Below are 15,189 nucleotides of genomic sequence, written 5' to 3' on the forward strand. Positions count from 1 at the left end.
ATGACTTACATACAAACTGACTTCTTTTGCAACCAGTGGAGTCGCCTCCTACTGGTCATTAGGGAGAATGCAGGTTTTAGGCCCTTCCGCATTGGCCTCACTGTAGCCCTCAGGTACCATTTGTTTGACTAGAGCCGGTGCTAGTGCCGGTTCACATTTGTAAGTCAATAGGAATATGAACATTCTTATAATTAATTTATGTCTCAAACCCCAGACTCGGGTTTTCTTCAGCATGAAGTTCATTTAGTAAATTCTGGTCCCATTTATTTTAAAATAGACGATGTGCATTTTCAATCACTTTTAAATGTCCTGTTCAGTGTTCAGTTGCATTAAAAGACACTTTAAAGGAGTTGACTGTTCATTTCGAAGAACGAATGTCCACGTGGTGTGGAAATTAGTTTTTTGTATTTGTTACTGTTTTCAGTATTTCAATAGATGCTGGCTGCAGATCAAATTTCGTCGGGATAATAAAGTGAAAGTTGAAGAAGTGTGCATGCACACACACACAGTGGACGATACAAACTGTGAATTGTGAAAGTTTCTTTATTTAGGAGACATCATGTAATACAAGCAGTAGCAATATCCTTGTATTCAGTGGAGTGCGATAATTACATAAAAATGATTTCTTTATGATTGAATGCTTTTGTATATTGAACTACAATAACACTGATATAGATATATATATATATATAGATAGATATATACAGAGAGGAATATGTATATTGTCAAATTAAAGCAGTATGATACAGAAATGAAAGGCAGTAATTGCTTTATACACAAATTTCAAAAAATCTTTAAGAAACTTCAATTTGACACAACATGTTAACACTAGGTGTATAAAAAAAACGTTAAAAAAAAATCAGCATTTCCAGACAAATAGCATGAAAACAGTATATACAATATATATATTTTTTTAGTTTTTTCCCATGGTATATTTAAGTATTGACTGACCACTGAAGTTATTAACAACAAAATATAGAGTTATGGCCATGTGAGATATTCCTGAATCAGCAGACCGAGCTTTTTTCCGCCCACGCTCAGACTGATTACATTAAATCTGGGTGACACATGAATATGTAGCCCCAGTCCCAGTGAGTCTGCACACCTGCAGAAACCCTGACTCAGCATGTGCAGCTAACAAGCCGTCTTCTGTTCTCCTACATCTGGTGTGGCAACCTCTGGTTCCAACCTAAATATTTTTCTCTCCCACTTCACCAAAATCTCCCCTAGACTGGCTCGACTCTTCATGGTTTAGGCTGCGGCTAGTCTTGTTCTAGCCACATGTGTGCGATTAACAGCGGTCAAGGCTAATTTAGAAAAAGGCAAGAGGAACGACTAAAAGGTCAGAGGTGGAAAGGAACACGCTACGGCTTCACTTGTTACTGTATTTGGGTAAAACTTTAAAGTGAGATCATATCAAAATTCGTAAGCATTTTTGTGCATGTTTGTTTCACTATGTTATCATTATCCTATAATTGTATCCACAGACTTTGGTTGCTGTGTTTCCAGAGGGAAACAGATTTTATGTGCCAAGCCTGGGAGAGTAGGCAGAACATTTGCTGATGTAAATCTGTCTGTAATTTTGTACTGAAATTAAAAGTCCTCCAAACAATCCAACCACACCTCATATGTTCCTGCTACCCTCAAATATGACCGACAGGAGCGTATCCAAAATTTTTGCAGATCAACACAATCTCTTAACTAAATACTTGTCGTTTTTAAAATGTCCAAACGTAAATATGGGTCATTTTTTAAGCTATTGTTGAAACAACACATTGGAGGCTTTACATGACATACAAATAAAGAAAATCCAAATCAATCAAATCCACCGTTTAGAAAAAGCCTTACATTATAGCAAATCTACTTTCCAAATGCTCTTTACTTGGAAAAATCACTTCACAGGAAAAGTATCATGCAAAAAAAGCCAAAAACTTTCATGCGATACTATGAAGATACAGTTCTACACTAGAACTGCCTAACTGTTTGACTTGAGTAAAATGTGTCCACCTGTTTTGAAGCTTACAGCAATAAGAACTCACACAGACTCAGTCCTGGTCCAGAGTCTGTTGGCAGTCTGCTGATGTAAACTGAGATCAGCGAAGGTTTTTGCTGACTTAGCTTCCTGGCTAACTTTTCAGGAAACAGAGGGGTAGCTAAGGTAAACTCCAGACTTTTTTCACAGGAGCTGGTAGAGTTTCTCCTCATGAGTGTTCTTCTATGTGCCTTTTATGTCTCCAACCACAGCACCTGAACATGCTGGGGGAGAGACCGGATCAATATAACCTTGTGCAGTGGTTTACGGGGGAGTCAGGACTTCAGTCTTGTGCAAAAAATATTGATCAAATGCCTGATCACGCATTAGGTGTAAATGACAGACGTCAATCACTTAAAGTGCCTGTGTAACAACAATCATGATTGAAAAATTAACATAAAAATCATAAGGTGACAAAAAAGAGACACTATTAATGTAAACTATCAGAAATTTAACTACAATCTCAGAGCAGGTTAGACATATTACTGAACCTACACGACTACTGTCACCTGGTGTAAAAATATATATTTGGAATGCTTCAGACAGATATCTGGTTTCCCTCACTTCCTTTTATGCCACATATGGACTTTGGCTTTGGTAACTGAGAGTTTCTATTGACAAGGGTGCATAGGAGTTCTCATGTCTTTCTTATGGCACAACCGCGAGACACAATACTGATGATACGATTGTTATTAATATATATAAAAAAACCACCGTCTGCATTTTGTACTGAATAAATACAGTTAACTGCATATAATCTATGTATTAAAGAGACTAGATCCCAGTTTTGTGTTTGGTTAAATAACAAAGCAGCTCCCTCTACTCTGGAGGGAGACATCCACAACCTGCTCGTCATACATGTTAATGTAAAAGCTATCAGAGAACAGTGAGCAGACACAGCTACAGCACCAATGAAGTCACTGAGAGGCAAGAATGGGGGACGGTTTCTCTCTCTTTTGGGGTCTTCGTAGGGCTGGGTATGATTTAAACATGATACCAGTACTAACAGCAGTATTACTCCGCCCCTGCTGAATGATACTAATACATTACAGTCAACTCCGTCAATCACACTGCGCTCGACTCCACCGCACCGTCTTTTTGTTTAGATCTGGGTACAAAAAATATTGAATGCATTGTTTGACTGGAGAAGTTTCAGTACTACTTGGTACTAGAGGTGTGAATCCCCAGAATCTCCATATTCATAAAAATGAGCCCGCTACAGCAAAAATACTGGCCAGTCAGAGTGTTAAATATCAATACTTGGCGGCCATGAATCGATATAATATTGCCAAATATCGCAATACTACGCTGTATCGATTTTTTCCCCACCTCTAGTATCAAATGCAGGTATTGTTTGACTGGACACGTTTCAGTTCTACTTGGTACTGACTCATTTCTGACCCAGCCCCGGGTCTCAGACCGCTGTCCCCCTTTAATCGGAGCCTCAGTGCCTGCTTCCCTGCAAGATTTCTCCCTCATGTTACCCTTGTTGTAGCTGAAGCACCTTTAAAAAAATCTTTTACAGCTAGATCCGGGCAGTGAGGAGGAGAATATTTTACAGTCCCCTGATTTCTTTACCGGGACCCACATTGGGGGGTCACAAGCCCAGAAGTAGAAGATGGCTCTTTGTATGACAGTACATGTATGTATCAAGGGGGCAAAGACCCACAAGATGAGAGCTTCTGACTCCCAGACTGAAACAGTTCAAGAAACCGTGCCTTGCCTAAAGTTTCACTGTAGATTAGTTTTCCTACTCACCTCCTTCTTCTAATGATTAATGCTGTATTCATAGCTACAGTATGCATAGCATGTTAAGCGACCCTTCTCTGGTTAGCATTCTGCTAGCTACAAGCAAAGATGTTAGTTAGATAGGATGCAGGGGTAGGGTAAGGCTTGAGCAATATGTACCCAGGACAAAGTCTCTTTAACGGGGTTAGACGGTGGTTGGAAGTGAAGGGCTGTCCACCGTCTCCACCTTCTGCTCCGGAGAGCAGCACAGGAACAGACGGTTGCCCAGGTTCTTGAAGGCAAACGCAAAGTACATGATGTGACCCATGGCCACGAAGGACACTGAGATGATGACCAGCAGGCCGAAAGCCTCTGGGTTGGGAGCCAGAATCACCATGATGAAGTGCAGCAGGTCTAAGAGGTAATTCATGGAGTTCTGGACGCCGTTGATCACACCTCGCTCCGACTCGATCACATTCTCCTGGATGAGCTGGGTCACTGTCAGGTCGAAGGACCACAGGCCTGCAGGACAGAGATCAACAGTCAGCTCTAATGGTATTTTTACAGCCTCATTATAACCACTTCAGAGGACAACAGTAGCCGTTGCGGCAATTATCGGGCAATATTATTGGAATCAAAGGTTGCGGTTATTGCTCTGACATCCGTGGCACAGCTGGGGAGGTCTTGTGTTAAATTCCGGTAACTTGTGAAAAGTTCAACCTGGAGAGCTGCTTTAGTTACACTCAGGAAGTCATCTTGCAGGAAATAGCCTTTTATGGTTTAATAAAGGAAGTGACCGTGCCAACCAAGCATAAGGTCTGTTCAAATTCCATATTATCATCCAAACAAACTCTAGAGCAGCATGTGAGATTTTTTAGTGCATCAGAAACTGTAGTATGATGGCATGGTACAGTATTAAACACTTAGAGCTTATACTTTAATCAAATATTAAATAAATTATCATTGTATTTACTAGGGAAGAGAATAATTAATTGATGATGGATTAATGGTCGTAAAGAATTCGGTCGATCATGTGAAATTTTTAATCGATCTGTGTATTTTTAAAATTTTATCTCTGAGTATCTGTGTATCAGTATCACTGAACTGAAACACGCAGAGTGTTGCCGAGTTCTGCGGCCGTACGTCAATAAGCCAATGAGCTGAGAATTAAGTTGCATAAAGCTACAGTTTGCAAACTGAAAGTTGCAATAACAATTATAAAACATGCAGAAATTAAGTATTAATTTGAGCAAAACTAGCTTACTGTATCAAACCTTGCTATCTTAAATTACTGAGTTTAATTTGATCCAAAACTTATTTAAACACAAAACACATTTAAATATGAAGATTACTGTGAAAACTATCCTCATGCCTCTTCGGGGGCTAAAACATAAAACATTGAACTCCTTGACGTTAACTTTACAGAATAATCTCACTTGAGTTAACATTAGTTTTATGATTGACAGGATCAAGTCTCTTTTCGTCCTTTAAAAATAAAAGCGTCTGTTATCAAAACAGGCTTTTGCACCGTACTGTATATATATATCTCTTTTATTTTGCACATGTATGCATGCAGCGATTAATCGATTAATTGAATGTTAACGTTATAGACAATCAAGTTGGCCGGTATCCTCCAAAAGCCCATCCCTAGTATTTTCAAAACCAGCACAAAATCCAAAAGCGGGACTGTTTCACTCACCAACTCTAGCAGCAATGACGCCAGCAAACAGCAGACTGACAGACATGTAGGACTGCAGGGGGGACAGCTCTTCGGCTGGTGCAGCAGTAGTGGTGTTACCACCTGTGACAACGTGTGTGAGCGGCGTCTCTCCGACCAGGTGGGTGTACAGGTCCTGGAAGGGCGAGACGCTGAGGTCGAAGGGGCTCCCGGGAGCGAAGACGGAGATGACACACAGGAGGAGGCAGGACAGCTGGGCCACGCCTGAAATGAAGCCCGTGCGGATCAGGCCGCACTTCTTGCGGACCCACGTGAAGGCGACGGTGCCGCAGATGCCCGACACGGCCGAGGCGCCCATCAGCAGGCTGAGCACGGAGCCGTTGAGGCCCTGCGTGTAGGCGTAGCCCGTGGTGATGCAGTCGAAGCCCAGCACCGTCATGTAGAGGAACGCCAGGGACATGCCGGCGAAGAAGATGTTTTGGTTGTAGTAGGCCACCCAGCCCGCCTTGAAGGTTCGCACGGGCTCGGCCACCTGGTAGCAGCAGCCGTGCTTCTTGGGAGAGTCGGCCTCGGCCACGGCTGAAGCTTCGTTCATCAGCGGCTGGGACGACTCCTCAGGACTCTGGCCGTTCTCCAGCTCTGAAAAAAGGGAAGGAATTGCGATATATTTTGTCTAAATCAGGGATCACCAACATAAACTTACAAAAGAGCCATTGATGGCCAAAAAGAGACTGGAATGGAGCCGTAAACCTTATTTGGAGTCATACAATGAAGATGAAACAGCCTTCTACCATTGCAAGAAAATGTATGTGAATCCTTTGAAATGACATGGTTTTCTGCATTCATTTGTCATAAAATGTGATCTGATCTGCATCTAAGTCCCAAGTATCGACAAACACAACAAGCTTAACCTAATAACACACAAACAATTATAATATGTCATGTTTTTATTCAACACACCCTTTAAACATTCCTAGTGCTGGTGGAAAAAGTAAGTGAACCCTTGATTTAATAACTGGTCGAACCTCCTTTGGAAATATGGATATATTCAATAAAAACATGAAATATTATGATTGTTTGCATGGTATTAGGTTAAGCACATTGTTTTTGTCTATACTTGGGACTTAGATGCAGATCAGATGAAATTTTATGACAACGACAGAAAACTAGGTCAATCAAAGGGTTCACATACTTTTTCTTGCAACTGTAAGTCTTAATTAGCCTGCCAGCATTACCAATAGGTCATAATGAACATTTATTAATATGATTTTGTCAGAATGTAGCGAAAACCCAAGTGTAAATTAGGAATCGAATGGAGTTTAAGGCGCCAGGCTGTAGACTTTCATAAGATATGATAAACATTTAAGTTGAGCTAATAGCTACACATTTTTACAACTGAAGAATACAAATAGCTTTGGCCCGACACCAATGATAAATTGCAAATATTAATGTAAAGAAACAACCATTTTATTTCATATGATTTTTTTCTCACAGCCACAGAGAGCCAAATGTGGCTCCAGAGCCTCAGGTTTCCTACCGCTGGTTAACCCATTTAAGTCGGGAAAGCATTACCGCATTTCTACCATTAAAACCGGGAGCACTTGGGGTTTGGACAAATAAACTCAACTTCTCATGAAAGCCACGGGTATAAGCTCTCAAATACTTTTTGAATTTAATTTCTATCTGCTACAGAGGCTGAAAAATCTTCTGTTGAATTTCCAGAAAAACTTCAGGTTTTAGGGGGTTCTTTCAAAATCGCCCATAGGTTTTCCAGGCATTTTTTCCAGGCGCTTTAGGCCTTAATGGGTTAAATCACCACACTTATCCCCAGAAATAAAAAACCAGGATATTAGTTTTCTACCTTTCGGGCTGCTGAGCTGTTTGAGCTCCTGCTGCTGCTCCTTCTGACCGGCTTTCATGGCCAACGCCGGCGTCTTCTGGTAGACCTTCCACAGCAGCGCGTACTCCAGGCACATGGAGCAAAGGTTCCAGCCAGAGATGAAGCCGCAGCCGATGAAATGGGAGCCAAAGGCCATAATCTGGCCTACCAGCATGGGAGCCAGGATGTTGGTCAGCTGGTCGATAATCCGCACTGTGGCATTCATGTCTGTTTAACACAAGAGTGGAAGGAGGTTTTTTTTTTGGTTTTTTTTTAAACTTACATTTTATTTCAATTTTTGCAGCTTATACAAACATATATATACAAATTCACATTTAGTCTGCTGTTTTTCATTTGTGATCTGCTTAATACAGCATTAAAGCATATACATCAGGTCAAATATGTATAAATGATATGGTTAAAGAAATAAATAAAAATAAATAATTAAATAATAAACTGTGTAAATGGAAATAAATCAAATTAAATGAAGTGAAATAAAGTAAAATAAAATAAAGGTAACATGACATTATTGCATTAATATGGTCGTGGCAGGTCTCCATCTGTTAACAAATATTTCTTTTTGAAGCCTCAAGGAGTAAGTTATTTGTTCCATGTGATGAATTTCCCAGACCTTCTCAATCCACATATTGTATGTTGGTGGGTCTGGTTTTAACCACTTAACACTAATACATTTAAGAGCTGAAATCAGTAATATTTGTAAAAGATATTTTTCCCCCTTCATGTTATGTATTTTGGTATGAGGTGGACGGAGGTTTTAACCCTTCTGTTATGTTCCTTTTTCAGAAACAGCAATAACCAGTGGCATGTTTAATTATCCAAAAGTGTCCGAAACTAAAAAATCCCAATGGACATTGTTTATATTTCATTAATAACTTAATTACTAACCAGTTTAATCAATATTTAGTGCAATGGTGTTCTTTACCTCTCACAGATCATGGTTCAGTGAGTATAATTCACTTGTTTTTCACTTTTTTATGGACATTGGAAAGACCTACATATAAAATGCAATGATTTTACATGACATTGGATTTTTTTACATTTTCTTTTACGTTTTTATTTTTATTTTAATGACAACATACATCTAACAATTTTTTTTAGATCTTTCAACTTTGACCCACAACACAAGAGGAGGGTTAATAACCTGATTTAATCCTGATGTGTGATCAAACAGTGGCCTGTTATAACCTCTTTTAGTAGGTTTTACATTCATATGAAAGCACTTAATGTAACAGCTGAATGATGAAGGTCAACAAGTTCCCGCGTGTTTTTTTTTCACCATGTAAGCAAATCTTTTAAATCGTTTTTTAACAATCACGGGGGAAACTGCAGGGATATAAAAATGAGAGTGAGTCAGCGTCCGGGGTTCAAAGTCTGCCCCACTAAACAGACGTGATAACGGGATCACGCGAGGCCCACATTGGATGATAAGCCAACAGCCGCTAGGTTAGAATCACTGACCTGCCAACTTGCTGCTGTCCTGACCTGCCACCACCACCACCCAGTCCCTCTGGATGGTGATGGAGGTGGCCGTGCTGGCCAGGTTGGCGATGTTGGCGATGGTGATCACCAGAATATAGCAGGTCGTCTGAAAAACATAGTAACATTTTTATCAGTGTCCATGTTGTGCAATTAAAGATCAGATGAAGGCTGTGCAGTCATGCACCAACAAAGAGCTGATACAGCTATTATCTGTATAGTTAAAGCTTGATATAACTTATTCCTCCATCCAGTTATAAAAACACACAAACTGGATCATCATGCCTTATCACAGTGTTAGTTGTGATTTAGAAAGTGATTTTTCCTTCTTGGATTGTTTCGTTTGAAAAAGGCCGCATTTTGTTTAACAGAAATTTACTGTTTCTTTTTTTTTTTATCCCTTTAATCATTTTAGATTGATCTTCCCAGGTTGGGAAACACTGCACGAAATCAAAATGTGTGTTAATCCATTTAATGCATTTATGAAAGCAGTGTCTGAATCTTGTCAAGACAGGGCTCATTTAAACTACTTAATATACTGTTATGTGGTTTAATTTAATAAAATGTCTGGTCACATTAAATTGATCATGTTTTTTATGTTAAATCTCGACCTGAAAACTAACTAAAGCTGTCAGCTAAATGGAGTAAAAAGTACAATATTTGCCTCAAAATGTAGTGAAGAAGAAGTAAAAAGTTACTTAAAATGGAAATACTCAAGTACAGTACACCTATATCAAAACTGTACTTGAATGAATGTGTGTGTGTGTGTGTGTGTGTGTATATATATATATATATATATATATATATATACATACACACACACACACACATTCATTAGAAAAATTGATTTTCCATGGTTTTCTTGATAATAACCAAAGCCATGATAAAAAAAGCTTGGAAAATGTCTAGATATCAGCTCTCAAATTAAACTCTTATCAGCTATTTTTGTTGTTATCATTATATTTGTCCAAACAAATGTACCTTTAGTTGTACCAGACATTAAAATAAACAAGAAACTGAAGAAAAACAATGGTCTAAAAGTTCAAGAAGCAACTTAATAGGTTGAAACCTTTTCTAACTGCAACACCACAACTCAAACTGTAAAATGAGACTTCTGAGCTTCTGCAGACTTGACCTGAAACTGACAAACAACATACTCAACTAACCGAAGTCACGTGTGTGTGTTTCATCTTATGCAAACCAAAAAATCAATAACTTTCTGTGGAAAAAAATCTAAAGCATTCTGTGAAAAAGAGCTGCTTAAAAGAAAGAGCACAGCAGCTAATATAATTACAACATGTGACCTTTAGCTCCAGCAGTAATAAAGAAACACTGGATGACAAAAAAAGGCTAAAAAAAACAACCACAGTATCATCTAGAAATGGTTCATTTGTGGCCAGCTACTTTGTTTGTTGATGTATGTGTGTGTGTGTTTGTGTGTGTGTGTGTGTGTGTGTGTGTGTGTGTGTGTGTGTGTGTGTGTGTGTGTGTGTGTGTGTACATTGTAATGCAGCTGCTCTGGTCAGGACCGAATGGTTGAGCAGGCCCGGCCACATTTCTCTGTCTGTCATGTGACGGGCCTTGAAGAACCTGCTGACTACACAGCCTCCAACCAGACACTCAATCTCCTGTTTCACCAACCTCTCTGCACACTCTGACACCGGCCGGCCCTCTAAACACTCTCACATGGCAAAATCCCCCCTCTTTTTTCTTTCTCTGGGAACCCAAAGGCGTTTTACGAATGCAGAGGCCAAAGCTGAAGACATTCTCGCCAACAGAAAGGCATTTGTGCGTTTCAACACCGACTGGTTTCCCGTGACGGACCGGGCTAGCTTGCAGCTCTGCATCTCGGCCTAGGAGAATCTGATTTTTGTGCTCTCATGCAGCTACATAGCTCAACAAGTGTAAACAAGCCCATTGCAAAACACACAAATTGTTATTTTCCTACAGGAGCCTGTTGAGGACATGTTTTGTTTCCTTGGGTATCTAAAAACAAGATAAAAACTCCAAATCTGAGGGAAATTATCTTGGTGCCTTGACAAGATTTCTTGAATTAAGATTGTTAAATCTAGGAATAAGCATGTTGAAGGTTTTTTTTGTTTATCTTCGTAATAAAGAAACAATTTGCAGTGTATGATAAGAAAACCAAATTGTTTGTGCAAGCTTTTTTTCCCCTTGTAGTTAAAAAATACAATTACAAGTTTAAAGATGAAGACTTTCATGAGCATCGTGAGCATAAAAAACAATAACTTTAAATAACGACTGAAGCTCTCAGGTCGATTTAAGTTAGTAGAACAGTCAAAGGTCTTCTGGGACTGAACTCCAATCATTTCTCTCATCTGTAAAAGCTGTTCATGTGGTCGTAAATGATACTGACGCAGGAGTTCCTATCAGTAAAAGTAAGCAACTTTCCATCCTGGGGTCAGAGTGTTGAACTCGAGGAAAAGCGGTAAAAAAATCCCTATCAGATCACGTTGAAACAGCGAGTGTATGAGTGACAGTACGGGCACAGGGGAGGGGAGGGGGGATCTTACCAGAATCCATCCATTGTAAAGCTCCACAAGCTGTTCTTTGGTGTGGAAAACAACCATGAGGAGGACCCCACACACGATGACGCAACTGTTCTGGACGAGCAGCGAAGTCTGGGCCACTGTGGAAACACCAGGACCAACATTAGGGACAGAAACCTGACCAGAGACAACAGATTTCTGTCTGATAACTAGTTCATTAGAGCGCCAACACAAGACTTTCCCTGCTCCCTTCCCTCATTTACTCTAATAGTGTCTTTGCCAAATTCCTCTGAACAAACACTCAACAAGAGGTGCATTTAACTGTGAAAATGAGGGAGGGACACTGTACACGACACGACTTGAAAGTGCTCCACAGCTAATGGGTGCATTACTGGCAGCTGGAAAAAAGGCCATAACTAAAAGATGGATGTTGCTGACTGGACCTACAATTAATAATTGGATAGATGTGACAATAGGTATTTATACCATAGAAAAGATTTTTCTCTCAACCTAAAGTTAGACATATCTATGAAACACTGGGAAAGATGGGTGCAGTTCATCAGACCTTTAAGACCGGATTTTGTAAAGGTAACAAGCTGAAGAAACTTATAGAAGGGAATGGACAATGAACATTTGGAACAAGAAGCTATTGATACAAAACCTTTGGCTCTGTACAATTTTGATACTAACAGCTGTAAATCCATTTGTACTTGTCAATTGTTGTGAAATTTCCTAATAAAAAGCTAATAACAAAAAGCTAAAAAAAGCTAAAAAAAGAAAGTGCTCCACAGCTATTTATAAGTTTTGGCATTTTATTCAAACAAACTTGCATTATAACAATCTCTTGAGAACAGCTATGCTTTAATCTTTGCTGCCTCACCTTTGAGTCTGGGGTTTTTGTCCACCCAGTCCCCAATGATGGCCCCCAGCAGCAGCACGGAGCCGGCCACCACCAGGCCGTACACGGCTGTGAGCAGCAGGCTGTTCCCGTACAGCTCCACCAGGAACACCGCCACCGCGAAGTTCCACATTCGGTCACCCTGGAGATTCAAATTAGGATTATTTAAAGGACAGACATGTCATTTAAGACATTCATGTTAGGGCTGATAGGCCCCTCTCTGCTTTGTGTAAGTTCATTCATTTCATTGGTTTACACAACAAAGATTCACACTCTTAAAACAGAATACAACACAGGACAACAGCAAGAGTAAAGTCACAGTATTAAGACACAACACGAAACAATGTTAAAATACAACACTTAAGAGATTGCAAAATAGTGAGCTAATGTTTGAGTTTATAGTTGGTGGGTGCATGACTGAGTGGATTTAAGCCATGATTTTATTTTAGATTTAAATCCAACGAATGTGCTGATGTCTCTGATCTCATGTGTGTGTGTTCATGTTGTGTTGTTGTATTGTGTTTTTCTGTGTTTGCCTTTATATTGTCTTATGCCCTTATAAAGCACTTTGTGACTTTTTGCCTGTAAAAAGGGCTTGATAAATAAAATTTACTTACTTTGTGTGTGTGTGTGTGTGTGTTGGTGTGTGTGTGTGTGTGTGTGTGTGTGTGTGGCTGAACACTAGAGACAGTACGAGCTGCCAAGTTGCATTTGGGATTTGGGTTAGTTTTTTTCTTCCTTAATGTAGGTTTTTTGTGTTATAATTGTCACTTTATTATTGTATATGTTGGTGTTAATTGTTTTATAAGAGTTTACAATTCAAACCGAAAAAAATATTTTAATAATAAGTTGCATTTGGGAAACAATTTTAAGCCTTTGGTTGCCATCAGTAGCAACACATAAAAAAAATCTCACCAAAAATTATAAAATATTTTTTGAAGTTAGCCTATGTGGTATAATTTATAATAAAGTTGTCTGATACAAGTAAAATAAATATTACCCAAGTAAGTAAGTCACAAAATAATATAGATTTTATTATTGGATTATAATTATTGATCCATTAATGTAAGAGTTTGAATTTTAAAGACTTTATGTACTGCTGTAGTAGGTAGTTTAATTTATAACAATACATCATCATTTATTAATAGTCTGTATTATCAATCTGAATCTGCCAAGTAAGTAAAAAATTAAGCTGAGTAAAAAGTATATGTTATTTATAATATATTCCGTCTGGAATGCAGTGGAGTATAAGTAGAAGTAGTGAAAGTACTTCAGAATTGTACTTGTATAAAGTAGTAATCATACTTAATTACATTTAAGGATGAGCTGATGAGCTTTATGCAGCCTGATCTCATCCTTTGTTCTGCTGCTTTTTACTTGTAAAGCTTTCATGAACGAGTGAAGCTGCCGTCAGCTCCCCGCTGTCTGCAGCTGAGTGTGGAACAGCTTATTTATGAGCATGTTTCATTTCAAATCTTGCGTTAAAATAATAATAATTATACATTAAATGTAAATATCGCTTTTAAAGGTACTCAAATATGCTTATGCTGTCATCTATGGTGCATTTTATTTATTTAATTCATTTTAAAAGCAATTTATCAATTTAATCTGTGCAAAAGAGGAACAGGCGACAAAAAGATTACAGAGGAGGTTTCTTATTTTTTTACTTTGTTAACATTACTATCCTTGAGGTGTGCACTGTGCCGCTGTATCATCTAGTAAGTAGCAGTATTGATCAGGTCTCTGTATTGGCAGACACTCAGTAATAACTGACCCAGATCAGAATCCAGACAATAGCTACTAGGGTTAGTTAAACATAAATTAATTTAATAACTCAACAGTCAATAAATACATGGGCCATGGACACTAATTATTAACAACTACTAATATATTTCACATCATTAATCTGGTATACAAACAGTAGATTTTGAGGTACACATATCATTTTTTTAAAAAGAAAATAGAGCTTCTTTTAGATTATTTTCCCAGCTGGAGACCCATCTACAGGTCTGGGCTAAGCCCTGAATGTCCTTAAGTCCTAGAAGCACCCATGGTAAAGACCAGTATTGTGTTGTGAGCTACACAGTGAAAACATGTCATTTTGCTCTGTTAAAAACAGTAATAATAGCTCAAAATATAACAATAACACATTCATGTTGCAGCTTGACACTAAAGAGCCACACATGTAGCCTGTCATCAACCATAAGTGTCATTTAAATAAAGAACAATGTGGCTAAGTGTAATAGTAATGTGTCACTTACCCATGTTGACAGAGCATGGCCCATGTAAATAAGGAATTTAGCGGAAGTGAAGAATTCTCGGACCGATTCTGTGAAGAAAACAAACGGTGAGAATAAAGTGGTCCATCTCCATCCTCCTCCATGTCCGTTTGGGTGATAATCTGTAATGTTGCATGCAATGAAAAAATAACCTACCACAGCATGTCTTCTTAGGTGCAGAATTATCCATGTTAAAGCTGTCCAAATGGCAAAAAATAACGTGCGTAAAAATGCTAAAAATGCGTAATTGTTGCTTTTTCTGCTTTACGCGGTGGTCTCTTCTTTTGTAATGTTGTTGTGGTCTATCCGGCTACCGCTTACTGCACCTAATTGTCGCTAAACAAAGCAAAAAAAGGACACGTTTTATCTCCCTTTCTCCTCTCCAAACTTAGCTATCACTGTAGCTGAAGTCGGAAAGAGATATTTTTTTCGCCTAAAAGGCTGTTAGCGGCAGGAAAACAAAGCCTGGAGCTGTGTGAGCGCCTCTCCGGTGGATGGCTTGCAGCTTGTGCTGCTCTGTTTACGTCCAGCCCCCAATATAGTCGCTGTCACGCTGTCACGTGACCCCGGCGGCCTCCCACCGCAGAGGGAAAAGCGCTGGATCATTATCTGCACGAAACGGACTCATTGTTAATATCATAAATAAATAAACCCGCCCCTTTGGTCAGCTTTTTGATCGCGTGCGTGA

General features: G+C 39.1%; 1 protein-coding gene across 1 annotated transcript; it reads right to left on the reverse strand.

Moving 5' to 3' along the window:
* Positions 1 to 527: 527 nt before the first annotated feature.
* On the reverse strand, positions 528 to 15,113 carry slc40a1 (solute carrier family 40 member 1). The gene is made up of 8 exons (XM_059343448.1): positions 14,658 to 15,113; positions 14,484 to 14,551; positions 12,205 to 12,364; positions 11,349 to 11,464; positions 8,797 to 8,923; positions 7,300 to 7,545; positions 5,460 to 6,077; positions 528 to 4,282 (listed from the first exon to the last, which is right to left on the reverse strand). Exons 1-8 carry the CDS (start codon positions 14,689 to 14,691, stop codon positions 3,966 to 3,968), a joined length of 1,686 nt encoding a protein of 561 aa, XP_059199431.1. The 5' UTR covers positions 14,692 to 15,113; the 3' UTR covers positions 528 to 3,965.
* Between the last annotated feature and the right edge of the window lie 76 nt (positions 15,114 to 15,189).

This window comes from Centropristis striata, chromosome 10 (genome assembly GCF_030273125.1).
Source record: "Centropristis striata isolate RG_2023a ecotype Rhode Island chromosome 10, C.striata_1.0, whole genome shotgun sequence".
In the NCBI taxonomy this organism is placed as follows: Eukaryota; Metazoa; Chordata; class Actinopteri; order Perciformes; family Serranidae; genus Centropristis; species Centropristis striata.